Raw genomic sequence first — 27,926 nt, 5'->3', positions numbered from 1 at the left:
TTTTTCCAAAGTATAAATAAAAGATCTCAGAGCTCCTAGCTGTTATTTGCAAGCTCAGATAAATGCTGATGACCTGTTTGCAGGAGAGCCAAAGTAGAACTGGAACTTATAAAAGTGACACAGATGACCTAAAAATGAATGAGCCAGCGGGTCAATATCTACAGATATGAAAACACTGGAATGATCCTTCCAGGTAGAGACTGTGTCTTATGTCTTTTATTTTTCCTCATTAGAACTGGGCATATAAGTAAGCAATTTCATAAATAATTATTGACACATAAAAATTCATTTGGTGGGATCATTATTTTTAAAACAACCTGGTCAGTCAGATTATTCCTTTCAAATTATTGGCTTCTAAATCATAGAGAAGTAATTGGGTAAGGCTTTCAATCCTGTCCTCTGTAGTATTACAGTTTTATATATAGGCAGCTTGCTGCAAAGTAATACTGGTAAATAAACTAGTAAACTGGCTGTCACAAAAAAGAAGTCCTGATTTATAGCATATGCCAATTTCTGTGGTGTAAATGCTCCCACTGATGCTGGCCAATTTAAAGCTTCCAAGAGTTTGACAATAGGTTTTCAAAATTCCTGAATCTTTAACAGTTGGCTGTCCTGAGCCAGTACAAGTTGGCTCCAGCAAGCTACTGCTGCTGAGCCTTCAGTTACACGGGTGTTAGGTTTCAGGGCAGCCTGCTGTTCATTAACTCTCAGACTCCTGAAGAATTATTTACCCTCTTGGCCCTGAGTTTCATCATCTAAAATTAGGAGTCACCCCTTATGCTAATCCTTACCTTACAGAGTGTCTGGGGGATTAAGTCAAACAATGCCTGACAAAGTATTTTGCAAACTCCCAAGCTTCATACAAGTTAGGGTATGGGCTTTCTTTACTCCTCTAATTGGAATCTCACCCTGACTTATACTTACTCATTTTCAAGACTCCACTAAGGTTTTATTTTTTCTGGGAGAACTTTCCCAAATCTCTCAGAATTTACGATCCCTTCTTTTGTCTCCTATTGCTTCCCATACAAACTTATGTCTTAGCGTGACTCTAGCTTTCCTGCTTTCCTGCATATTGACGTACATGTCATGAAATAATGGTTGTTTCATTTGTATGTCTCTGGGTTCCTTGCACAGTTCCTGCCACATAGTAATAGCTCGATAACTCTTTGTTGAATGAATTAACATTTTATCATTAGGATATTGGAAAATATCGTTTATTTTGGACCATAGCTGGTGGGGATTCATTGATTGAGGGAGTTATTTCATTTAAGCAGAGTTATCACCAGTGTTTCACCATCAGCTTTGGATATGCTGACCAATAGTTTGAATAAGAAAGCACTAAAAGTCTTTCTGAAATTCTTTATTGACATCAAATTGGGTTGGATGGCTAGTTGGGGAGAGCCCAATTTCAAAGCAGAATATCCTTGTGAAAATAAATAAATCTGTGTTCCACAAGGGCAAATTTGGGATTCTTTAGGACCTAAAGGAAAACCAAATCATCTTAATACCTTTGATGCTATGCAGTCAAGATTGGGAGATCTGGGAACCCTGAGATTCCTACAAGTTAACGAGGAATAAAAACCACCTGATGGCTCATAGGAATGCATCTAGGTTATAACCAGAACAAATTACAGGACTATCAGTAAGCCTTAGACAGATGCATACTATTTAGAGAACTTTATTCAGCTTGGGGTGACATGGGAAGTTGAAGGAAATCCAGAGTAGAGATACGAAGGCCTGGAAAAGGAGAGTAAAATTATGGGGAAAGCTTTATCCCCCTCCTTGAAAAATGAAAAAGACATGGTATTCATAAGTTGTTACCTGGCTTTTACTCACTAGTACTCATTTCTAAAGGCTACGGAGGAAGAAAGTTTAATGTAACCCAATCTATAGTGTCAGATGATTACTGTATTTTGAGGATAAGTAGTTTGGATACCCCTCAATGTAAGAGCAATGTAAACTTCTGCCTCTTGGGGACTCTGTCATTTTCCTAAGGGTGGGAAAAACAGTGTGGGGTCTTGGCCACTTACAGGTCTTCTCATCTTTTTTTTTTTTTTTTTTAATCCAAATGCTGACAGATAATTGTCTTTCCTCCTGCTTAGGTAATATTAATCAGTTAATTACTTTACTTCCTTTCAAATAAAATCTAAGACCACTTCTCCTAAATAGGCTCCAAATGATACAGAATAGACTACTTTTTCTTTTTAAACTATAATGTGGATAATTTCTTCTATTTAAACTTTTTCCTGCTTTTTGTAAATGAACACATAATAAGATGATGAAGTATTGGAAAGAATGTAGGCTTTAGAGTTATACAGATCTGGATTTGTATCCAGACTCTGCTACTTCCTATTAGTGCAACCTTAGGCAAGTTATTTAACCCTTCTAGGGCTCAGTTTTACCATCTGTCAAATGAGTATCAATAATACTACATTCTTGGGCCACCTGCATGGCTCAGTTGGTTAAGTGTCCGATTCTTGGGTTCGGCTCAGGTCATGGTCTCACAGTTTTGTGAGTTTGAGCCCCGTGTTGGACTCTGAACTGGAGCTTGCTTGATTCTCTCTCTCTCCCTCTCTCTCTGCTCCTCCCCAACTCACACTGTCTCTGTCTCTCTCAACTAAATAAATAAACTTTAAAAATATACTACATTCTCATTAGGGTGTGGTATAGATTAAATGAGATATAGTTTGTAAAGCACTTATCACAGTGGCTGGCATGTATTCTGTGAAATAAATGAAAGTTGTTGTTTCATGATTATTGCCTATTATGTATTAAAGGACTTCACTATAGGGAAGAAATTGGAACACAAGGCACCTGGTGCACAGTGTTTGGTATGCCCTGAGATAAAGGTATGTCAGTATGCTGTGGAAATAGGAGGGAAGGGAAGATGGCAATGAAGGCCTTTGTGTGCCGTGATAAAATGAACCACTCTTGAAAGAGTATGAGTCAGGCCAGAATCTTTTATTGGCTACCCTGGCAGAAGTGTGGAGGATGGATCGGAGAGTATTAACACTGGAAGCTGGAGCATAGCTTTGGAGGCTTTTGATATAACTGGAGTAATCAGGCAGTGGCTGTGATGCTGGAAAGGGGAGGACAGCACAGTGAAATAAACCAGAGGTAGGATCACAGGATTTATGTATGGCTGATGCCAATCAAGCTGTTTTTTAAAAGTTTTTATTTATTTTTTTGAGAGATAGTGTGAGCAGGGAAGGCGCAGAGAGAGGGAAGGGGCAGAGAGAGAGAGAGGCAGAGAGAGAATCCCAAGCAGGCTTCGCACTCTTAGAGCAGAGCCCAACATGGGGCTCGAATTCATGAACCACAAGACCCATGACCTGAATGGAGAGCAAGAGTCGGACGCTTAACCAGTTTAGCCCCCCAGGTGCCCCACACTTTTTTACTTTCCTCATAACATTGTAAAAAATGTTAGATTAGCAAAGAGACCTAAAATATTAAGTAGCAGTTTCCCACATTCAGTTTTCTTCCTCTTCTGAAATGTTTCTCTGCCTTGTTACTCCCTCCCCACTGCCTAAAAATAAAAAGTGATTTCACTATTTTCAGACACTTTCATCCTAAAGATCAGCAAAGAGTTTGGGCAATAGGTCCTACAAAAAGAAAAAATAAAAAAGATGACAGTGACCCCAGTTGAATACCAGGCAAATAGAAATGTGAAGAGAAGGGAATGCATAGCAGTATAGCAGTGCTCTGGCCTTCTGGCCTTTGATGGGTGCTGTAAAGGGTAACTATTTACTGAGTACTATTTACTGGTCACTATGCAGGGCTGGTGAATTATTCAGGTGGTAACTATGGCATGAGGTACGTTTCTGTGATTTCCCTTTTCTTTCTGGTAAAATAGAATACCCCCAAGTGTGATCTTTGGAGTCCAGGGGTTGGAGAGACAAATACATTTATTTATCCAACCAGTACTTTTGTAATAGGAGGGATGAAAGAGAAAGTGGGGTTAATGCCAGGAGGCTTTTCAACTTGCTGGTAGGAAAAGAATTCCCATTTATTTTTTTCTTAATGAATTATACAGTGAAATCATCACCTGATATGGGGATGGAGATTACAGGGAAGGGATAGGGATGCAAGAGAAAGCAGGTTTTTAAATAGTTGCCTTATAGTTGGTGAAAGTGAAATTAGTAGAGAAACAGAATATGATCACTAGTTATATGTGAGAATTGCAGCCATGAATTTAATTAAAAAACCAGTCAGCCCCCCCTTTTTAAATTTATTAAAATATTTTTTAAATGTTTATTTTTGAGAGAGAGAGCGCACAAGTGGGTGAGGGGCAGAGAGAGAGGAAGACAAAGCATCAGAAGCAGGCCCCAGGCTCTGAGCTGTCAGCACAGAGCCCGACGCGGGGCTCAAACTCACAAACCGTGAGATCATGACCTGAGCTGAAGTCGGATGCTCAACCGACTGAGCCACCCAGGCGTCCCTCAGTCAGCCCCCTTTTATGGTGACTTTTATGCAGCAATGTGCAAGTATTCCAGTGTAGGCTTGTTGGATTCATCCAGGCTTGGATTTTTCCAAATAAATAATACGGGGGAGACAGTGGCCAGAAATTTAGAGTATTTTCAAGGGAATAATTAGGATGGGCCAAGGAATCTAAGCTGGACAAAACAGGAAATTATATCAGAAGGGGGTTGATGAATTATACAATATATATATCGGGGGGCCAGGGAAATCCAAGAGCCATTTCAATGAGACTAATTGAGTAGGGGCACACTGGTCATCATGGCTTCTCTCTAGCCCTTCAGCATCTAGCTGCATTGGCTATGACAGCTATACCCTTCTCATGTTACTGATACCAGATGAATGTGTTCTAGGAATGAAGAACCCTATTTGAAAAGTTGTTCAGTCTGTGATCCAAGCATGTCTGGGCTATATGGTGGGTTAATAGAGAGTCCATTGAGGTGTCTGAATCTCCTGAGAAAGAACTTGACTGATACCAAGGAGACTCCTGGGAATGAACTTTATCCTAAGAAAAGAACAGTTTCAGGTACAGCGGCTTGTTCTAACTCAAGCTGGTCAGTGATGAAAGGAAGGTGAGCTTTTTTTAAAAAAGGTCTTGGGGCGCCTGGGTGGCTCAGCTGGTTAAGCACCCAACTTTGGGTCAGGTCATGATCTCGCGGTCCGTGAGTTCGAGCCCTGCATCGGGCCCTGTGCTGACAGCTCAGAGCCTAGAGCCTGTTTTGGATTCTGTGTCTCCCTCTCTCTCTGACCCTCCCCTGTTCATGCTCTGTCTTTCTCTGTCTCAAAAATAAACGTTTTTTTCTTTTTTAAGTCTTTATTATTATTTTTTAATGTTTATTTATTTTTGAGAGAGAGATACAGGGTGTGAGTGGGGGTGGGGCAGAGACAGACACAGGATCCGAAGCAGTCCCCAGGCTTCACACTGTCAGCACAGAGCCTGATGTGAGCTTGAACTCACGAACTGAGAGATCATGACCTGAGCTGAAGTCGGACACTTAACCAACTGAGCCACTCAGGTGCCCCAGGAGGGGGAGCTTTGAATTCGGTACAGTCATCATGGCCCAGCTCCAAGAACTTCCCCTTGGGTTGAAGAAGATTTTGAAGTTAAGAGTGTGTTGAAGTTGAGAACACTGCTAAAATCTCTGAGGCTGCTGAACACACAAGATAATAACCTGCCTCTGCAGTGGAGTATAGCACAGAAAGAGTAAGAGTTGCCTTTCAGAATTATAATAGCAACACAGTAATTATTACTATTTCAGGTGGTTGAATTGTTAGTATTGTGTGGGTCAAGAAATGAAGTTCCTGTAATTGCTGGTGGGGGTGGAGCCACAGAAATATTTTTTTGTTGTTATGATCCTATTTTTATGCCTTGGCCAGTATGGCCTGGCCAAACACAGCTTACATAGATTCCTGTTATGTGTATTTCTGGGGTTTATGTAACTGACAGTTTTGTAGGGAAATACCGATCACTGCTAAAGGCTCAGTGATCTCTTAAAGACTCCAATTCCATGTAGCTAAGAACCACAAATTCAGCTAATACCAGAAGACAATGAAAGGAAATCCCAGAAGACCTTGGTTAAAATTCAGTGTAATTTCTAGGAGAGGCTCTGTAGCCTACAAATAATTCTTGCAGGGCTTGGGGACCTGGTCTGATTGGGTTAATAATATGGAAGGATGAATAAATTCAGAATTAAAGTTAAGCTTCTAAGAGTTTTCTTTCTTCTTCTTTTTTTTTTAAAGTAAGCAAAAATGTATGCAAATTCCTGTGCTTTAACAGAAGATCAAGCCAAGAAACTCCTCAAAATATCTTTTGGTCTCTTTTTCCATCTCTATGCACTAACAGAGCAGCAAGCGTTTGTCAGGTGATCCAGTCAAACTCCTCTTATTTTGCAGGTGATAAAACTGAGGCCCAGAAAGGAGAAATGATTAATATCAAACCCAGAAGTCAAGTCTCACATCTTGTTTAGGGGGGTCACTCCTAGACTCTTCAGGAGAGACCCTTGCCCCTCGTCCAGAAAATTGCCAAAGGCACAGATTCCCTACATGAGCTGAGTGCATCTCAGACTGCCTCAGAAGCCTTCATATGCTTAGGGATCTGGAGGAGAAAGGAGCCCATCCTTTTCCTTTCCAGGTGGGCCTGGTAACTGAACTGGTCGAGTTTTTCTAAGATTTCCTTGCAATATGAGTTGAAACCTGGCCTCTCACCTGTAGCTGGGCTGTTGCTGCGAGCATCTTCTGCCGAGCTTGTAGCAATGTGGATGAGGACATGGAGATGGGTACGCTTTGCCTCAACCACCTTATATCTTCCCACATACAAGACAGCTGCAAAAGAAGTCACGAGGTCATATCATCATCCAAGCCAGTACATGATTTAGGTTGTGGCATCAAAGCAAAAAGCAGGGAAAAGGAAACCTGACCCCTGATGTTTGTTCTGCAGTCCATTTTCAGATACATGCAAAACAACTTTTTGATCTCTGTCCAATTGGAAAAAGATCTGAATGTTAATGAAATAGTCAGATCCACAATTTAGTCTTTGCCAAATGATCCTATAACTCAGAATAGTGGAGACACAGTCTGACAGAATGCAAGCTTCTTTGCTTTGAAAATGTAATGTAGATGCTACTTTGGCATTTTTTATGGCATAGGGCATATCAGGGCAGAAAGAAGACCTTTGAGACAATTTCCTCCCACCCCAATACTTTGATCACTGGAGACTCCCCAACAAAGTTTTCAGAGATTTATGCACAGAAACATTGGTGCAAAATGAAGTCAGAACTCAGTATACCTTTGTGAACCACAGAAAATCCTGTGTAATGGAACTGGTGTGAGAGTCATCAATTTCAACAATCGGTATTTGATCTTCATTGGTGACTAACATATTGTCTTTGTAATAAAATATAACAGCTATGTAGAGTCCTCTAAAAAGAAAAAGCAAAATAAAAAAATTGTCTTCAAGAGTCTCCTCTACCAAGCTTGAATCATGGAAACATATATTTTTGCATGTGATAAAAGATCATTTAATATAACTATGAGCACAGTCTTGCTAGGTATGACATGGTCACAGACTAGTACTCACAGAAGTTGCTATCTTGCCCACATTCTCAGGAGAAAGTGAATCTCCTACTTTTCATAACAAAAAGGAAGTTTCTACCGAGTTTATACTTAGAACCCAAACCAGCTGATTCCTGAGAAGTTAAGACTTCCTGGAAAACCTGCATAGGACCCACCGTTTTAAGGTCTTCACAAACTTATTTGAGGAATGGAATAGGTGTTTCAGGCTCCTTGAGACTGACTGCTTGCGGCCTGTGGTTTGTAATTTTGAAGTTTCTGAAACACCGAAAAAAAAAAAAAAAAGTATAAACTCCATTGTCAGAGTAATAACACTCCCAGTATCTTCTTCCCTCCGTCCTGCCTTCCTCTCCCCTGTCCCCTCAGTGTTGCTTATCCTCAGTTTCATGTGGATCCAACTCATTCATTCTTACAAAAAGCTTTTATATCTTGAGTTGCTAGTGGTTAACTCAATTAATGATCAGCTCCTCAAAAATGTTGGAGATGAGTAACATTTATAACTCGAGGGGGACCCCTTCGGCATTTTGCTTATATTTTCCTGATGAGCAATTGATTATAATGTGGGATAAAAAGAAATGGAGTCAAACCCTTTGCCTCCTCCCATTGCCTTTAATATCCACACGTTTTCTCAATGCTGGCAAAGCTCTTCTTATTAGTTCACACATTTCATTACATTTTTTTTTCACTGTAAAATTAATACAAAAAGTTTGGAGAATAGATAAAAAGAACAAAACTCTACCCATATCATGTTGCCATTTTAGTACAACCACTGCTAGCATTCTGGGGCAATCAATCTTCCCCAGTGTGTATATGTTGGCTCACACTACTAGTTGTAGGCATAGGTTATGATTATCATCAGTACTATTCAGAAGAAGAAACAGAGACTAAGAGGTTAAAATAGATTGCCCAAGATAAAAGAGCCAGTGCCGAGAAAAACTGAGATGTTAATTTACTGAACAAATATTTGTTAGTACCCTACTACATACAGGGCTCTGTGGCTACATTTGGTGAGCAAATCATCCATTGCTGCTTCTGGTCACCCTTCTACTTAGAACCTGGAGATTTCACTGATAAAACTTGCAGACTTCTAGTAGTCTTTACAAATAGTACTGCGTGGAGCTGAGCAAAAAGATCACTGATTTCAGTCCTCGTGTTCTGTGTAATGGAGGGAAGCTGAGGTTGTTGGGGTCATCACCAAACTTCTGACAGACATGTCACTGGGGTAAGAATATCATCTACATCACTGCTGTTAGGCATGGAAACCTGGGTGGATGCCCCACGGCTGAGGCCCAGCGTGGCTCTGCTTATGATCCTATAGGAACAGCTGGGAATAAGTGGACTGACAAACATTCATGCCAGCTTCAAGCTAGTGCTGGTAATGGTTATTCCTGCCAGAACAAAGCAAAACATTTTTTTTTTTTTTCTGACTTAAACATGAATTTGGCTGGTCATACCGTGCTTGAAAATGCTGCTGCTGGGACTTCCGGTTATAGGCAGCATATTGAACATACTCATCACATGCTACTCTCTCCTAAAATCTCACTAAAACCAGAGTAAAGAGATTAAAAAATAAAAAGGAAACTCCATAAATCTATAGAGACAAAGAGATGGAAAAGGAAACAAAAGCAAGTGAACTTGGTAGCTGGAAAGCAGATGGACAGATGGATTTAGCAGACTTGAGAAAGATGAGTCCTAAGCCAGCAGTGGAGGAGGCTGAGAAGTAACCTGATTCACCCCTTGGGCACCACATACTGCTGGAAGTTGGGGATAAGTGTGGAGCTAAAATCAGAGGGATTTGTTGAAGTCTGTTTAAAAAGCAGTTGGACTTCTAGATCTCCTCTAATCTGCATAGCTGGACAAATACCCCTTCCCCACTCTAGAAAAAAGCTCTAGTGGCTTATTCTCTGAAAAGCATAAAATTTGGTTTCTAGAGTGGGAGACATGGGGTACAGTTAAAAATGGGGGTGGGAGAATAGTACTGTATCCAAAACAAGTGATTAAATGAACATTTCCATACAGATGATTTTCCCATTGGGCTCTCAGAACCCTGGTGTTCAAACTTACACCCTCCGGGAAGGACACTGGAGGAAACTTTCTGGAGACTCTGACCAGACTAAGAGAATCCACTTAAAGCTTCCGACATTGCTTTCAATGGTTTCCTAAAGAAAAGCCCATGCCAGGCACCTGGGTGGCTCAGTCGGCTAAGCGTCTGACTTCGGCTCAGGTCACGATCTTGCGGTTTTTGAGTTCAAGCCCTGCGTCAGGCTCTGTGCTGACAGCTTGGAGCCTGGAGCCTGCTTCGGGTTCTGTGTCTCCCCCTCTCTCTCTGCCACTCCACCACTCGCTCTCTCTCTCTCTCTCTCTCTCTCAAAAAAAATAAACATTAAATAAAAAACTTTTTAAAAAAGGCCATGCCAGATCACCCTACAGTGAAGCCTATAAATAAAGAACTTTATCCATGTACTCAGAGCTTCCCAACAGCTACTGAGCTCTCTTCTCTTAAATCTCAGTAAACATCCAAGGATCACCAGGCAGTTGTGAAAAGCATCTAACAGGAAAAACAGAGGCCCAAACCAAAGAAATAAAAGGGCAATTCAGAGGAGAGACTATGCTGAGAGAAGAAAATACAAAATGAAACAAAGCCTATTATTAATAGCCTTAAAGATAAGCAGAGGCATTGCAGCCTTATAAAAAGGATAGAAGTTTCTAAGAGAAACATTCAGAGAATAAAAGAGAGCACTGGAAATTAAAAACATACTATCAAAAACTGAAAAACCCAATGGAAGGCTTAGAAAATGAGGTTGCAGAAATCTCTGAGAAAGAGCAAAAGGCCATGGGGATGGAAAAGTAAAAGAGAAAAAGAAATATTAACAGGATAACCTAGAAGGTTCAACACCAGACTAAGAGTTCTAGTAGGAGGGAGCAGAGAAAAAAGAGGGGGAGAAATAATTAAGAATAGGCCCCATAATTGAAGGGGGTAACTTTCCACATTGAAAGGGCCAGCCCAACAGACTACAATACATCCACACTAAGGTATTTTTTATATTTTTATATTATTTTTTTATATTATTAAATATATTAAGAGGATGAGGGGTAGCAATTGTAATGTGCAATTAAGAGCAGGGAGGGAACAAAAAGAGAAATCATCCTTAGGTAATGCCTCAACTAAAAAAAAAAAAAATCAAGAAGTAGCATATAAACATGTGATATGGAGACATGAAGAAAACATAAAAACAGATTTTAGGGTACTGAAGATAAAAAGAAATTTAAAACCTTCCAGAGAAGAAAAACAACAACATCGGTACCCTATAAAACCTCTGGAGTCAGAATGACATCAGACTTCTCAGCACTGAAAGCTAGAAAAGAACAAAGCAACACCTTCAAAACCTGAAAGAAAATTATTTCAACCAACAATTCTATCCTTGGGGCCCCTGGGTGGCTCAGTCGGTTGAGCGTCCAACTTCGGCTCAACTCCCGGTTCATGGGTTTGAGCCCCCGGAATCGGGGTCTGTGCTGACAGCTCAGAGCCTGGAGCCTGCTTCGGATGCTGTGTCTCCCTCTCTCTGTCCCTCCCCCACTGGTGCTCTGTCTGTCTCTGTCTCTCAAAAATAAATGAACGTTAAAAAAAAAATAAAAGAATTCTATCCTTAAGTGAGTGGTAAGTAGAACAAATGCATTTTTAGACATGGAGTGTATCTAAAATTTAGTTCCCAAGAATCCTCTCAGGAAATGACTAGAGTAAGGGCTCCACCAAAATGAAGGGCTAAGAAAAAGTTAAGACCTGGGATACAGAAAGAAGCAATCCAGTATTGGAGGGTGGCCAAAAGACTCCTCAATATGGTGGTGAAAGGACATCCCAGGGTGCCAGCTGTGCACTGGACACAGGCAGCCAGCAACCAGTCTAGATTGGAGCAGTTCAGAGGGCTCTAGGAGAGGTTTCTTTAAGAAGATGTAGTTGAAACAGTACTAATATATTTGATTGTATTGAGAGAAAATTGATACAACTGGAGAAAAGCTTGGGGATTAACTAGTTGTGACCACATAGAAAAACAAGCAAACATACAATGAAAGATGACTCTTTTAACGACAGGGAAAACAAAAAGTTATCCAGGAAAGGGAAACAGTCATTGAATTAAGTGATCGTTATAATGTGAGCAATAAATACTGATCTTACTAAAATTACAATAGAAATATATTAGGAGGATGAAGGGTAGGAGGATGAATATGTATGTAAGGTGGGGGGAGGAAAAAAATCATCTTCGTGAGCTAATGCCTCAAATTAAAAACACATCAAGAATCAGCAATGTAAATGTTACTTAGAGATATGAAGAAAATATCAAAAGAACTGGCTAAAAGAATGGAGTCTTTGGGAAATAAAAAATGGAGAATGGGAGGAATTGCTTTTTTTTTAAGTAATAAAGCTCAAGTGCTTTACTTACTTAAAGTCATTCAATCCTTAAACAGTGGCTGGCAAGTATGTATAATTCTTACTGCATTTTACAGGTGAGCAAAAATGAGGTTTAGAGAGGTTAGGTAACTTGCTCAAGGTCACACAGCTAGTAAATGTCTAGTCTGAATTTGAACCCCGCTAATCCATGATCTTAGCTGTTTATGCTAAGATAACTCTCACATTATAGTCATACATAATGTAAATTAAAATGAAGATTAGACTGAAAAAGGAAGAAAAAAACTGAGAAATGCTCCTACTATCTGGGAAAGGGGCCCATGCAAATGTTAAGTATTCCAGGTCTCCTCACTCTGGGCACATGACAGAATTTCACTTTTTGGAACCCTTGTGGTTGGGTGTGGCCATGTGGCCAATTCTGGCCAATGAGTTTTGAGTGTAAGCGACATAAAGTCCTGTCCATATGAGACATTCAAGTGTTCCTTTTCCTTCTCCCAGGGTGCAGACAAATATTTCTAGAGAAAGGATGGTGACAACACAGAAGGACAGCCCTCAGCTGACCAGTGGTAGACATACAGCTTGGGTGAGAAATAAATATCTGGGGGGGGGGGGGTCATTTGGTTATTGCAGCATATTATAGCTCATCTTGACTGATTCAGGGTCTATACTGACACACTGAGTCACTGATAGAGTGGCTTCTACTCTGGCTTCTGGCTCTGTGTAGCTCAGGACTCTGGAACAGTGTTCAGTTTTCTGGACTCCGAATGCATTAGTTCTTTAGCTTTTAAGTGCTTGGAACATAGGGAGTTTATTTTATTCATACTGATATGTCTAGCACCTGACACATAGTAGGCAGTGTTTCAATTAATGTGTGCCACTTGAAAAATTGGATAACTGAAATTCACTCCCACAGGGTATTGCTATGATGAACACAACTGGCTTCTTTATAACTCATTATGCCAGGGCATAAACTGTGTGAATGATAAAGGCTGCTCAACATCTCCACTGAATTTGCATCCCAGTCCTGAACATGCAGATTAACTGCAGCCACTTTAACCAAAATACAGAAATCAATGTGGGTTTTGGTATCTCCCATGTGAGGCTTTGGTAGGAGAAGGGTTGTTTTATTATTAATTCCACATTTGGAATATGCTGTGTATTTACTGAGTACTCCACGCTCATTACAGTGGAGTCAGTGATTACATGTTAGTTCTAGGATTTATCAATAAAGAGATAAAGAGAGACTCCATTCTTCATCTGGAAGAGCACCAAAAGGAAAACAAGCTAGAGTTTGCAGAGTGCCTGTACTATGCCAGGCGAGTTTAGTACATTATTTAACTTAATCCCCATAACAATCCTGAAAGATAAATACTGTCATCCTGATTTTTCTGATGGGGAAGCTATGGCTCAGAGAGATCAAATGCTTTTCTCAGGGATACAGAGCTAGTAAGTAGTAGAAATGGGATTTGAACTAATTATTTTTTCTAACTATAAATTTGACATGCACTCAACCACACAGATCTCAATGTGGTTGAGTATTTTATTGTTTATTTATTTATTTTGAGAGAGAGAGAGAGAGCAAGCGAGCATGAGCAGGGGAGGGGCAGAGGGAGAGGGAGACAGAGAATCCCAAGGAGGCTCTGCATTGTCAGCATAGCCCAACATGGGGCTCGAACTCACAAACCATGAGATCATGACCTGAGGCGAAATCCAGAGTCAGATGCTTAACTGACTGAGCCACCCAAGGAGCCCTGTAGTTGAATATTTTAAATAACAGTTTTGTAGTTTTCTGTATGTAATACCTAATTATCCTTGGTTTATCCTTCTAGGCTTAGAGTAATGTTAAATTATCTTAAAATCATTCCTTTTTTGTGGGTGAGGTAATTTCCTTTATCTTAACATATTGTAGGTCAGCATTTTCCAAAGTCCATGTCTTGGAATACTAACTCTGTGAAAAAAGTTATACAATGACTTTGCAAATAAGTTTGGAAAATGCTTGGTTAACCAAATTCAAAGTGTCTCTTTATTAGAGTCTTTACTATTGTAATATCGATTTTACATTTCCAGGAAAGGGATGTATAATGCAACATTTTCCAAACTTACTGACCAGAGACTTTTTCAGCTGAGCATCTTATACAACCACTGTTCTTTGGGATACTTTGGGTACTGTTTAAATGTCTAGAGTACATTTCAATATAAAAAATATTTTTTCCTTTTTGGGAAGTTCTATTTATGCCTTACTTAAATTTTTCCTGACATTGTCTGCATATTTACATCCCTGTGGGGGAAAAGCATATACCTGCTGAAAGTTAAATGGAAACTATTGAAATAATTGGGCTGTCTAGATAATTTATTTCTTGATTATTAGATAGTTACCCAACAATAATGGGGAGAGCATCTAAATCCTCAGATAATATATATATATAAAAAAAAACAACTACCTCTCATTCTCGTGAGTAGTTTTAGCTTTCTTCCCCTGGTAAAGACTAAACACAAAGTGGCTTATGAATTGCAAAGAATCATCTATCCAGTTGCTTTATTACCTTCGCCTGCCATACAAGAACCAATGGTCAGGGGAATGATGGAGAGAGAGGCAGAAGAGAGAAAGGAACCTAAATGATGCCTGGCCTAGTTAAATGAGCTCTGAGAACTGAGTGTACTTTGGTCAGTGTGGAATCTTTAAGGCCATGGTCTGGGTAAAGTTTTCCTTCAGATCTGGGAATGAAACTCATTTGAGTTTCCTTCTCAAACATGCATATTTACATTTTCTAATGAACCACTCATTAAAAGAATATTATTTTCTTACAAACACTTGTCCCCATTGCTAGCAAAAGCCAACATTTCTGAAGAGCTCTGTTGTTACACAGTAATTGGGACTCACTTTTTGCTAATGCTAAGTATGATTTTTTATACCTAGTCCAAACTCAGTTGCATCTCTTAGTTTCAGCCATGGATTTCTTACCTAGCTGGCCCAGCAGTGCCCTGAATCTGGAGAGTGCAATGCAGTTGGGATCTGATGGGTGAAGGAGCATGGAAAACGAAAACTTTATGGAGGCTTTAATTCTCCAAATAAAACTAAGTGCCTGCTCCACGAATCATTACACAGATCAGAAACCTGACCCTGTCCCATTTGAATAGCCCAAATAGGAGAGAAGTTTTTAAAAGCTTCTGAGAGATTTTCTGGGTATAGTTGGCCAGGTCTGGAGATGTGTGCTCTACTTTCTCCTAAGTAGTAGTACAGGGGACGATTAAAATTCAGGGTGAGATCAATCAACATCAGTGCCCAGTCCTAAAGGTAAGGGTGGGGGACACAAATGAGGTGTGGCAAGAAGATTGCGCTTAGAGACAGAAAAGCTAGGTCAGAATCTTGATTCTGTCTTTTCCTGGCAGTGTGACCTTGGTCAAGTCACTTAGCTTTAGTGGTAACTGCCAGCATGAGGATGAAAAAGAGACCGTGGATGTGAAATTGCATTGTAAGCTTTATTACAAATACACATGAAGGTTTCTTGTTGCTGTTAAAAATTGGCTAAACTTCCTCAGGGATGCTCACGGAGTTTTCCTGGGGACTGAAAAGTTTGAGGGTGAATATCTCAAAGACCTGGGACACTGAGGAGTTTTGTGGAGGGACAACTCAAAGGGAAGGGAACTGATGGCAGCCGCTGTTTTTCTTGTGCTTTTTTTCAAACTGTTTGCATGGAGAGAGGGTAAGACAGAAAGAAAAGAAGGGAATGAAGGAGAGGGAAGTCTCTTCTGAAGGGTTAAAGCAAGATAGTGCTGTAAAGTGATTCCAGATGTACAAATATTAATATCTCTCTCTCCCTGATGAATGAGAAGGTATGACCCAGTTAGGAAACTGCTAAAATTACCGGCGCCACCGAGACCTCAGTCGATGGCCCAGCGCAGATTTTTATCCTTACCCCGGCAACTATAATGCTGATGAAGGGCTCGGACCTGCTGCAGCAGACCTTCCAAAACTTCACTCTGTCCCTTGTGTCTGGGCTCTCTGTCGTCACAGTCTTTCCAGTCTATTGAACAAAAGAAACAAACAGAATGAAATTTTAAAGCAAGGAGGCCTCTCCCCGGAGGCGCTGCCTCAGGAGCTGGGCTCTGCTCACACTCCCCTAGACTCTGGATGAGCACCTGGCACTCGCACAGCTGGCAGTCAGTGCCAAGGGTTTGCAGCTGCCATTGTTCAGGGCCCTGTGCAAAACAGTAATTGTGGTTGGGTTTTGTGTGTGTGTGTGTTGGGCAGTTTTAGGGCAAGAGAAAATGGTGACTGAAAGCCAAAAGAAAACAGGGAATCTGGGAGTCCGGTTTCTCCTCCCCAGCTCCTTACCCTCCTTTCAGCATCCCGGGTCCTAATCAGTTCCCCTGCCACCTCTCCACTCAGCACCCCAAATGGCACCTGGATCTCCACAGTAGGAAAGAAAGGGGTGGGAATGTGCAGACTAGACGAAATCCACAGTCCCAATGCTTTTATTGTAGGTTTCACACTTTTGGCCAAATTGACATTTCTTTCCAAGGAAAGAGCCCATGTCAGATGCCAAGAAATGGAAATCTACATTTCGCTCTAATGAATGTCTGCTTTGGTTAGCTGGCACAGCAGCCCCTGTACATACTCTGAGCCACCAACCACCCTGTCTGCTCAGTCTCTAAATATACAGTATTAGCTTACATGGCAAATTTAAATTGCAATACCCACTGAGATTTTTCTCCCCCTTCTATTTTCATTCCATTTGGCTATAATGATATCAAGAGTAATAACCCATACGGGACTAATGTCAAGATTGTAATTCTGCTGTCTCCGACTCTGATTTTTTTTTTTTTTCCAGCAGGTCTGTCATTTCATAGTGCATCCCATCTTCTCACTATCCACTCAGTTTTACTTTCTGAATCTTTTAAAAGCAACAACTTAAAGCACTTCTTGGTTGAAATACTTGCTCTAAAAATGCTAGTCATTCTTTTCTAGTAAGGCCAGTTAGTTCATAAGTGTATCTGAGGCTTCAATTCTAACTGAATGTGTTTCAAATTCTCTCCCCCCAGGTTTGTTTTAAAATATGGAGTCTGCCTTGTTCAGAAAGTTAAGCAGATGTCCTGATGGTCAAAGTTAGATAACCATTGGTCCATCCACGGCCTAGTAGTACAGCACAGTTGGAAAGAACACAGGTTCTGGAGTCAGAAAAACCTGCGTGTGACTCCTGGCTCTTCGGACTCCTGGTTCAGTATCTGTAGGGCACATTACTTATGCTGACAAGGCCTCTACTCTGTAATGTGAAAAATGAACACAGCACCTACCTTGCAGGGCTTTTTGTGAGGACTAAATGAGAGGTTTATTAGGTACCCAGTACAATGCCTGTTAATGGCATTATGTCAGTCATAACTAATCATAACTTAGAAAGAAGGGAATTCTCTGAGGAAGAGTTAACTCCCTGTGTAGCGAGTATGGAAACATAATTTCTCACCCTATCACATGATTCCCTGTGAAGAAGGAGACCTCAGACATTTTTGAATCCTTCCTGCTTCCTACCCTTCCCCATGTGTCCTTCTCCATTTTACCTCTCAGAGACGGAGCCCTGGAGAGAACCATTCCAATTCTATGTTACTCAGCTTATCTGGGGGCGTAGCCAGGCCCATAACGTAGTTACATGGCCCTCCATATAGTGCTCCTTTCCTTATGCTGTGGACACGTTTTCTTTTGTTTTGTTTTGTTTCTTTTGGGAAGGAGGGTCAGAGCTTGGTTGGAGTTTGTGTGGTGTGGCTTAGTTGTGGTCAACTCTGGAGACAGGGAATTGGCATAGGTGCCTTCTGTAGACTCTGTTCCTTGTGGGCAGAAACCGTGACTTAATTTCTCTTTGCCTCAGGTTTCTTCTCTGCAAAGTGAGTTTTTGAATATTTTTTAAAGGTTGTGTGAGGTTTAGAAAACCAACGTATGTAAAACACCATTATGGGCACATTAGGGACACTTGTTAAGTGTTGGTGAGGCATTGTGAACAGAAGGATGGTGTTCAGGTAGACTGGACTGGGGAAGGTGCTTTTACTGGTAAATTTGGAAATGTTTGAGGAAGTGAACTCCCAGTGATCCTCCGCCTTATTTGCAGTGTCCCTGGTAGTAGGGCACAGTGATAATAGATGCTGCTGTCATGGATTCCCAACGGCCATTCTGAGTTTGTTCCCGCCGTTGAAAAAATGCATCTGTAGTGCTCATAAGATGATTAATGTTGTTTGCTTGAGTAAGACTCCTGGGTGGCTGAGTTATTATGTGGCGTTGCACTTAGTAATACGTTCTAATGTGTGTTAATACTGCCATCGATGCAGGGGGAGCTGACATGGAGCTGGCTCTTTCCGCCGAGCCCCATTACGTCAGAGGCGAGCTCAAGCTCGAAGATTGCTAATGCTAAATTGCAGCCCAAGTGAGCACTGGACATGATGCCAAGGTTTTTGGAAAGAATGAGTTTTTCTCAGAGATGTTTGGAAGGTTCTGATGACTACATAAAATAGGAGACTTTAGGGATGAGGGAGAAAATTGAAAATATATTAAGAAATCAGGAACCTGACAGGAATAAACTTAGTGTGGGAGGAAAAGAGCAGATTGTGCCACATAATACAGTTCAGTGTTCTGGTAATGAGACACTTCAATTGCAACACAATGCAGAGCTTACATTCACTGGCGATATCAGGGCTTTCCTGATCGTAACTCAGACAAGCCTGTCTGGGTCCTTTTCTCTTATTATGTACCATACCATATAACATAAGTCTATAAAAACACATTAAGGCCTTTTGTAAAAATATAAAAAAAAGTTTTATAGCTTACTGGAACATATTACCAAATTTCCAATTACTCTGTCATGTTAGAATACATTGTCCTCTAGTAAATATCTGAATACTGATATCTGTTGCATCACAATGTCATAGTCTGTTTATAAATAGAAGCAGAGTCTTATATTGTTATTTTCCAAGTGATATGGCATGTCTGCAGCAACTATAATGGCATGTTTGGATTTTAGTTCTTTGCCAGATACCCTTACTAGTCAAATGGGCCATTTTAGAGAGCGTTGCCATTTGCTATGTTAATTAGCAATAAGTGACTCTTCCCAGTCCTGGACAACTGTCCTAGTCACTCTGGAGAAAGCCCTGAAGGGCTTTGAGGGAGAGTGTCTGAACAGAATTTGAAGTTTATAGAACTGGAGTCTGCCTTGTTCAGAAAGTTAAGCAGATGTCCTGATGGTCAAAGTTAGATAACCATGATCATTTTTTTTTTTTCATTTTCTGTTCCTTCTATCCCTTCATCTACAATAATAAATATATTCTTTTTTTTTTTTCCTAGAATGAGATTGGTTCCCTTAGTATCTTAATCTTGAAGCATTCCCAGTTTGTGTTTCTGATGTCTACAATAAGAAAGATGTCCAGATAAGACTGGAATAATTAAATCATTGAATGCCTACGGGACTCAGGGAGGGGCCTTAGAGAGCTCTGGTGTCAGTGGTCCAAGGCCCTGTATGACCTGGTGTCACTCCCGGAGTGACAGTCAGGAATGGTTGGCTAGCTGGCTCTTAGTCTGCTTGTCTGCCTGATGATGGGGCACTAGTTCCCAAAGCATAGGAGATGTGGTATGGGTCCAATCAGTTCAGGCCTGAATCCTGGCTCAGCCACATATGAGTTGTGACCTCGGACAAGGCAGCATCCTCTCTGAATCCCAATTTCCTTATTAATGGAAGAGGAGGACAGCATAGTGGTTAAGAACAAGGGCCACTGGGTTTGGACCTCACTTCAGTGCTTGCTAATTTTGTGGTGTTGGGCTCTATGCCTGTACCTCTATGTTAGTAGGTCCCTCCCCGGTAAAATGAGACTACTAATAAAACCACCTCAATAGGTCTGTTATGAAGATTGAATGAGTGGATCCCTGTAAAGCTCTTAGATTAATGTCCAGCATATAATGAGTCTAATGACTGTTGGCTCTGATGTTCAGAGTGATGCAGAAGATGATGACAGTGCTTATCCACAAGACAGGAACAGTGGTGAAGGACTGAGGTGAGGGTTTAGTGAGACATTGACGAAAGCACATAACATGCCACCCGATTCGTGCTTGGCCCTAGGTAAAGGGTTGTTCTAAAACACGAAAAGCACATAAATACATAAAAAAGAAAACTAAAGAGTCTATAATCTTATACCCCAAATACCCACTGCCAAATATTGATAGTTATGTGCAGACGTGCCTTCCTAGTAATAATCAAACTCACAGCTTAAATATGTGCTAGAAAATTTTGCATTATGTTTTTATATAAAACTTCCAAAGTAAGAGTTTCTTCCACACAATGTAGTTTTTTTAAACACCATTTTTAGTGGCTGCCTTTTGTTTTATAATATGGATATGTAAATACCATACTTTATTTAACCATTGAATTGATATTGGATATTTGTTCTCCCTACCATACACAATATTTCACTATATCAATATATTGCTATAGTGCACATAATTGTTCATAATTGTTTGTCTGCATTTGTTTTCTTGGCATCGATTCCTAGATATGTAATTATGGGGTAAAAAGAAATGAATGTTTTTATTATGACAAATTGTGTCTCACAAAGGATGTAGCAGTCTGCACTCTCACAAGAAGCATATGATACCATTTTGAACTATCACATTCATGGAGATTTTTTAAAAAATGAAAACACAGTTCAGAGCAATAGGCTCATTATACAGAAAAATCCATCATATGATATATTTAGAGATGCTTCTTCTGGTTAAGAGAGAGTTACCAAATATACCAGACATAAGTTACTAATCTTTAAATAACTAGAAGTGGCTTTTGTTGGGGTTTTCAGCTCCCACTATAAATATTATATATTTGTAGCAGAGGGTAGCAGAGTGCCTGTTACTAAGAAAGCTTCTTTTTCTGACATTGTGTCAGAAGAATATCTCATTCTCTTATCAATTGGATGTGGGTGAGGGAGTGAGGAGGAGAGGAGAGCTAGAACGGGCTGGCCACTCCCTCTGCTGTCATTCCCCACATCCCCACGAAAGTCTTGGGAAAGGTCAGATTGGACTCCTACAGATTTGGAGAGGTTAAGGAACTTTTGAAGGCCACGCGGCTAATAAAATGTATCATGGGTACCGAATTTGGTCTTGCCGGTTCCAAATTCCCTCTCCTCTCATTCCACCGAGTTGCCTCCCAAGGGAACATTTCTGCAGAGGAATCCTTCATTATGTGGCCCAGAGGCTACTCTGAGGAGGTTTTGTTAGTCCCCAGCAGTGGGGAGAGGGAAAGGCAGTGGTGTCCGGAGGATGGATGGAGGGGGAGTTGGAGCCTGTTGCCAGGCTTGAGAGAGTTCACAGCCACCACCTACTGGAAGGCGAGGCACATGCCGGAGTCGTGGTCTGAGCAGGTCCCCATCCCTTCATGTTATAAGCCGAGACTTGAACAAAATACTGTTGGCCCTGAAAAGTATCGAAATAGAGAGAATGATGCATTAGGAATTTTACTGAATCACTTTAGTCTAGAGTCCTGTGTCCAATGAACAACTTGATCCCTTGGGAAATCCACTAGCCATACGTTAGCTTTCTAGCTTTTATTGACTATCACATTTATTTATGTGTAATGATAAACATTTTGGGGTGCTCTCAGTTTCTATGAGCTTCCCCCCCCAAATTATACACTAATTATTAAAAGTCAAGTTTTACCAAAAACAGCAATTCCTCACCTCTTTCTCTTCATTTTCCCCTCCCCAGAGGCAGTCACCATCATTTTTATGAGCTGATTGACTTGCTTTTAAAATTAAGAAGTTACAATGCACGTATTTTCATAATAGTACATCAGAGATGTGGTTCATTCATTTAGGGGCTGCATAGTAAGTACTAAACTTTGGGCAAATATTGTCATTTATGTAACCAGTCCCCTACCAATGAACATTAAGATTGTTTCTACATTTTATGGCATATTAAATAATGCTTTGCTTCTTTGATTTTACTTCAAGTTTAAAACCATTATTAAAACAATGGTTATATTCTTTAATGTCTTATGACACTAAAAATTTAGTTGTTTTTGTTTACTTGTAAACTTCAGATGTTTTGTATAGTTTTACATTTTTCCTTTGAGTTTTTTTTTCTTTACCCAGTGAACCCAAAGAGGCATTTTTGAAGCCAGCATTTGATAAACCATCCCTTGCAAAAATTGTAAAATAATGTTTGAAGTAAAAAAACAAAAAAACACAACCCAAAAACCAAAAAACAAAACAAAAAAACCCCACATCTTCGTAGAGCCTTTGCTAGAAATTTTAATAATGTTGGCCTTACCATATTATAAAGTTAATTTTTTTAACATTAAAAATAGGTTTCTACGTACTTCAAGGTTATAGAGATTCCGCAGAAGTGTAAATCTACTTCTAGGCTTTTATGTGATTAGGATAGTGTCTGAATTGCTCTCATTGGACGACCAAGTGGAAAAACTTAATCCCTATAAAAATTAGTTCAAATATTAGAGAAACTCTCTGTGGAGAGTTTTCCATTTTTATCACAATATCACTTTTTCTTTTAAGCAAAGGAAATTCCCTAGGGTTCTCTTCTGGCCCTTTTCCATCATGTGAGCTATAGGGTTGGGAATCAGTCTTCTGCCGATAGCATCTCTGGGGGCCACCCACTCAGGGGTTTGTTTGTTCTGGTAATCCACAGTTTTGGCCCCTGGTGTAGACGTGTGATTAGGACTAAAAGTCAAGATTCTGTGGTGGTGACCCAACCACCAAGAATTCTGTTAGAATAGCTGGTTCAAACTTGAAGAGATGCAACCTAATGCAGCTTTTTCATGCTGGGTTTCAGGAGTACACTTTACACATAACTGGTTTAAAGGACTGATCTTTTTGAAAAACAACAAGACCAAGAAAATTCTCCCCCTACTTCTTGCATAGAAAGGTCCTAAGATAATTAAGGATTTTAATTGGAGTAAAAAAATAAAAACAAAAAACAAAACAAAACAAAAAAACCCTGACAGGTTTGATAAGTATACTTTAAAAACTTTACTAAAAAATATTCTGATGATTCAGTTTTGTTGCATTTTAATTACTTGAGGAGATACAGTGTTTGTTTCAGTATGAACTGATGTGCCAGGTATTTTTATTTTTTGCATTTCATATGCTCCTATGGTGTATAGTTGTATAAATAATTAACGTTTGAGTTTAGATTGATTAAACAAATAAGCTCAGCTTGTTCCAGTTTTTCATTCACAGTTTAAATTGGTTCAGGTTACTGAGAAATGTAGTGCCACCATATATAGTTTCTTTTCTGTGAAAGCAGATTTAGACAGATTTTTTTTTTTTTTTTTTTTTAATCAAGGGAAAAGGATTTCTCTCAGGAAATTGTATGACTCCAATAGATGACTGATCTCAACCAAGGCTATGGGGGTGAGGGTTAGAGGAGGCTGTTATTTTTACCATCAGACAGGGAGTCAAAATTGGATCTCTCCGAGCCTTTGATCCCCCCTAAAGATTAGACTGTGATCCAGAAAGCAGCAGCTTTCAAGGCTTGCATGAGGCCAGTCTTTTTCTGATCTCTGTAGAACATGGCAGCTTACAAAGTGGTTCATGCTGTCTGCTCAGTCCTTTGTGGAGTTCAGATTATGGATACCAGACATATCACACTTAACGAGTGGCAGTTGTTGCCAGAGGGCTGGGTGTTGGCTGTCGCTTCCAGAGTAGGCATTTGCTACCCGAATCCCAGCACAAACATCAGGAGCAGGGGAATGGGAAGCCTAATGGGAGGATTTGGCATTTACCGTTGTCAGTCCTGTGATTGTGCATCTCAGGGTCTGCAAGTTTTCCATGATGATCTCTCCAGCCAAAGGACGAAAGTCTTTAGACACGCTCCATTCCACTGGAAGGAGAGAAAGAAAAAGAGAACGAAATCCACTCACATATCAAGAAACATCACAGAAACTCTAGCAAAAGTCCCTCTCAAAAATGGTACGTTTATCCTCTTTTCCCTATATTTGCACATCTAACAATTTGCCTCGGGACAGCAATTCGGTTTCCAAGTCTCAATTATTTTTTAAAACAAGAGAGGAAGACAATTAACCATTCAGCAGTGATTAATACACCTTTAAGTGTGCATATGTGTATGTAACTGTGTACACATGCATCCTCAGGCACATTATACATAACAGTTCACTGTAGGTAGAAGGTAAGTTATTTATTGCATGTAAGAAGTGAAGGGTACACTAGGACATTGCCTTCTGTTCGCTGCCCATATCTGATCTGGGCTTCAGCAATCTCCTGAAAGTGCTATTTCAAGGTCCCAGGGATGTTCTCATCCCAAACAAAGAAGCCTCCTTTCATTTCCTGCTGGGTCATTTGACACCTTCTTCTGGAAGCACTCTCTTCCTCTAGTGTCTCGCACACTGCTCCCCAGGCTCTCCTTCTCCTCCCTGGTCCTGTCTTCCAGGCTTTTTCATTGGCTTCTCTCCAGCCTGAGGATTTGGGGTTTGTGGCTGACCTCTTCAGTGCTCCCCCTCAATCTGACATCCCCAGAGTGGGTATTCATTCACAGTTAAAGCTAACACCCAAATTCTAACACCCCTTCTTACCCTGAGACCATGTTCTTTCATATCATAGCATTTTCCATGGGTTCGAAAAACCATGGTCAGGAAAGATCAATTGTGCCTCATCAGTAAAAAGTAGAGTAAAAAGTGACAGCTTACCCATGGCAGGATTTAAGGCAATCCTGAATGAAGCAGGAGCTTAAGTCACAGGGAAGACAAGGCCTGCATGTTTTAAACCTCATAATGACGAGCTATCGGTTTTAAGATTTAAATTACATTCTCTATGACACTTAAGTACTTCAAAATTAAGCTGAACTATCCCTAAAGCCTGCTGCTTCTCGAGTCACACAATCCCTGTGCTTTAGGGCTGCTGCCCCTGTACCCTCGGCTCTTCTCTGTATGTTCCTAGGAATCTGCCTTGTTCTCACTCTCTAGAAATTGCTTTCCTAAACTTCCTAGTGCTTTAATTATCTGCAGCAGCCTCTTCCTGGGAAATCCTGCCACTCTGGCCTCCCTTAATTTTTGCAGCCTTCTTCCCCTCCGTTTTGGTTGCACCCTTTCTTCCTACCTCCTGACCCCTCTTTCTGGGCTCTCCTTGGTTCCTCTTTTCCCTCTTCCTTTGCTGTAATGTTCCTTGCAGGCGTGGTTTTGGCTCTTTTCTCACTTTGCACGCTTGTCCCAAGCAGTGACCCTTTTCACTGTTATGGCTCCAATGATGGCTCTCAAAACTGTAACTCTAGGTCCGGCCTGTCTCTGGACTCGGACTTCCTCTTGCAGGTCTCCACATAAGTGCCCGCTAGTACTTCTCTTTGCCAAAACAGATGTCTCCTCTTGTTTTCTCAGTTGTAGCTCATGGCATTGTCACACACCCAATCACCCAACTCCAAATCTCAGAGCATCCTTGCCTCCTCCCTTTCCCTAATTCCTCACAATCAGTTGATTACTAAATGCAGTAGGTTCTGCTTTAAAATGTCTCCCATAAGTTTCCCTCTCCCCTGCACACTGAAACTATTCTAGAACAGGACTTTATAATCATGCACATCAACTCTGCAATTCATTTTTTTAGAAGGAGGTATACCCCTGATTGATTAACTGATTAACTCTCTTAATTGATTTTTCTGTTCGTATTCTCACTCTTATGTACAATTCTCTTACAACAGCCTGAATTATAGTTTAAAAATTCAGATCTCATGATTTCATTCATCTTTTTACAGTGTCCAGTTGCTTTCAAAATAAAATGAAATGTTAACAGGGCATTCAAGGACCTTCATGATCTGGTCCCAGCCATACTCTCCTGTCTTCACTTTCTGCCACGTCTCACAGTGAAGTCCTTGCTCTGTAAGTTCCCGTTACCTGATTATTCTGTGTACTTTTCTGTCTCGGTGTCTTTTGCTCATCTTCCAACCACTGCTTGGTGAAACTCTACTCATCCTTTTAAGAGCTGGCAAAGTTGGGGCCATGTCTATCTCTTGATTTTGGCTCGGGTCATGATCTCACGTTTCGTGGGTTTGAGCCCTACGTCAGGCTCAGTGCTGAGCACTGACAGTGCAGAGTCTACTTAGGATTCTCTCTCTCTCTGTATCTCTCTCTCTCTCTCAAAATAAATAAACTTAAAAAAATATTTAGCAAAGTTAACTCAAAATTCCTCAGGAAAAATCAATTAAATACACCTGTTCCTGTGTTCCCAAAGCCCTCTATTCATATAAAAACAAGATTTACTACACACATATTATGCTTAATTTTATGTATCTCTTTTTCTTGTTAGATTGTGATAGGTTTGAGGATAGGAGAATAGGAGAAATAGCTTTCTCTTTTTCCTCTTTAGTACATGGATTTGTGTTTTTGGTGGATAGAAGGTGCTTCCTAAATATTTTACAAATCAAATATATACAGTTTGATTATATGCATGCATACACACATACACATACACACACACACACACACACACACACACACATACACACACACACACACAATAGACTGGTTTTTCCAACATGGAGATATTTTTCTTCCTGTGAATTTTTTCACTCTTCAGTTCTTTGCCCTTTGAAACTCTTAGGCATGTTGTAAATGTAATTAGAATCAAATGATTAAGATTGGATGTTAAATCTCAAATCAAGCCTATACTTCCTTACAAATAGATATTCTAGAAGATATAATTTAAAATATACATTATATATTATATATTATATAAAATACATATATATGTATGTATTTTTTCCAAAATGTTTCATTATGCTTATGAGCTACTAGCTCTTGAAGAAGCCAAGTCGCTGAAAGTCAACTTGGAGAGGGTTTGTAATCAGAGAATAATGTTGCATATAACTAGCCAAAAGAAAAAAAAAGGAAATCATTGAGGAAATTATCACAAAGAAAACAAAATGAAAATCAGTAACAAATGTGGAAGGATATCTAGAAAAAGCAAGGAACACAGGAAAATTCTGGAAACAGAAATTTCTTTGGTTGCCACTGAGACATGCATCATTGACTGATGTGGGGAACTCCAAGTGGAAGGATGAGAATCAAGGGTTTCCTATTCCAGGCTAAGGATTCAGGGAGACTTCCTAAAAGAAGAGCTAAGGATTAGTGGGATTGCCACCAGATTATCTGGCAAGTGGTTAATGAGAAGTTGTTCAAAGATACAATCTTTAAAATTTTGGAAGAAATGATTTATTTTTGAATAATAACTGTTCATGTTCTATTGAAATATGTTTTATAAAATGTTTCAGGTGGAAAAGAAGACCTGGCTTCTTGAGAAACAAAACAAAATACAAAGAGAAGCAGCCTTGTAAGGAGATGTGGTGCAGCTTTGGGAGTTAATAGAAAGTTTTAAGCATTGGGGCGCCTGGCTGGCTCAGTCGGTTGAGCGTCTGACTTCGTCTCAGGTCATGATCTCACGGTTTGTGAGGTCCAGCCCCACGTCGGGCTCTGTGCTGACAGCTCAGAGCCTGGAGCCTGCTTCGGATTCTGTGTCTCCTCCTCTCTCTGCCCCTCCCCTGCTCATGCTCTGTCTCTCTCTGTCTCTCAATAATAAATAAACGTTAAAAGAAAAAACAAACTTGTAAGCATTTAAGTCTAATTAGATCTTGGAACATGAAAGAGAAGATTCACATGGAAGGAAAAAAATCCTCCATATTGGAATGGACAATCTATTCCGAGGGCAACCAACAGTCTTTTTCCTCTATGTACTTCATTGGTTTGGTGGACTCTTTTGACATAAAAGAAAGGAGCTTCTGGTCACTTAAAAAATGAGGGAGGGAAACAGAGTCAGCAGGAATCACTTTGAGAGCCCACTGGGAATTCTAGGAAGGCAACTTAGCATGGTCTCTCTGGAAAGTTATGTGTAGGTAGTTTAAAGACTTAATATTAAAGCCACAAGAAAATCACTTGTAAGCCTGTTCTAAATCCCTGAAGGGCTGGAGCCATGTATATGAAGTTTAAAACTGTATAAG

General features: G+C 40.2%; 1 protein-coding gene across 1 annotated transcript in view; it reads right to left on the bottom strand.

Annotated features, from left to right (window-relative positions):
* ANKFN1 (ankyrin repeat and fibronectin type III domain containing 1) overlaps window positions 1-27,926 on the bottom strand; it is a 300,608-nt gene that overhangs the window by 47,089 nt on the left and 225,593 nt on the right. The window contains exons 8-13 of the mRNA XM_019415690.2: window positions 23,713-23,810; window positions 21,296-21,386; window positions 15,868-15,975; window positions 7,704-7,803; window positions 7,262-7,394; window positions 6,682-6,798 (exon numbers count right to left, since the gene is read on the bottom strand). Of these exons, the coding sequence (XP_019271235.2) occupies window positions 6,682-6,798; window positions 7,262-7,394; window positions 7,704-7,803; window positions 15,868-15,975; window positions 21,296-21,386; window positions 23,713-23,810 (647 nt within the window). The remainder of the gene's footprint in view (window positions 1-6,681; window positions 6,799-7,261; window positions 7,395-7,703; window positions 7,804-15,867; window positions 15,976-21,295; window positions 21,387-23,712; window positions 23,811-27,926) is intronic.

Source organism: Panthera pardus, unplaced genomic scaffold (assembly GCF_024362965.1).
Source record: "Panthera pardus isolate Hobbes unplaced genomic scaffold, ASM2436296v1 HiC_scaffold_3, whole genome shotgun sequence".
NCBI lineage: Eukaryota > Metazoa > Chordata > Mammalia > Carnivora > Felidae > Panthera > Panthera pardus.
Note: the sequence above shows the minus strand (reverse complement) of the source record. Positions and strands in the feature narration are given on the sequence as shown.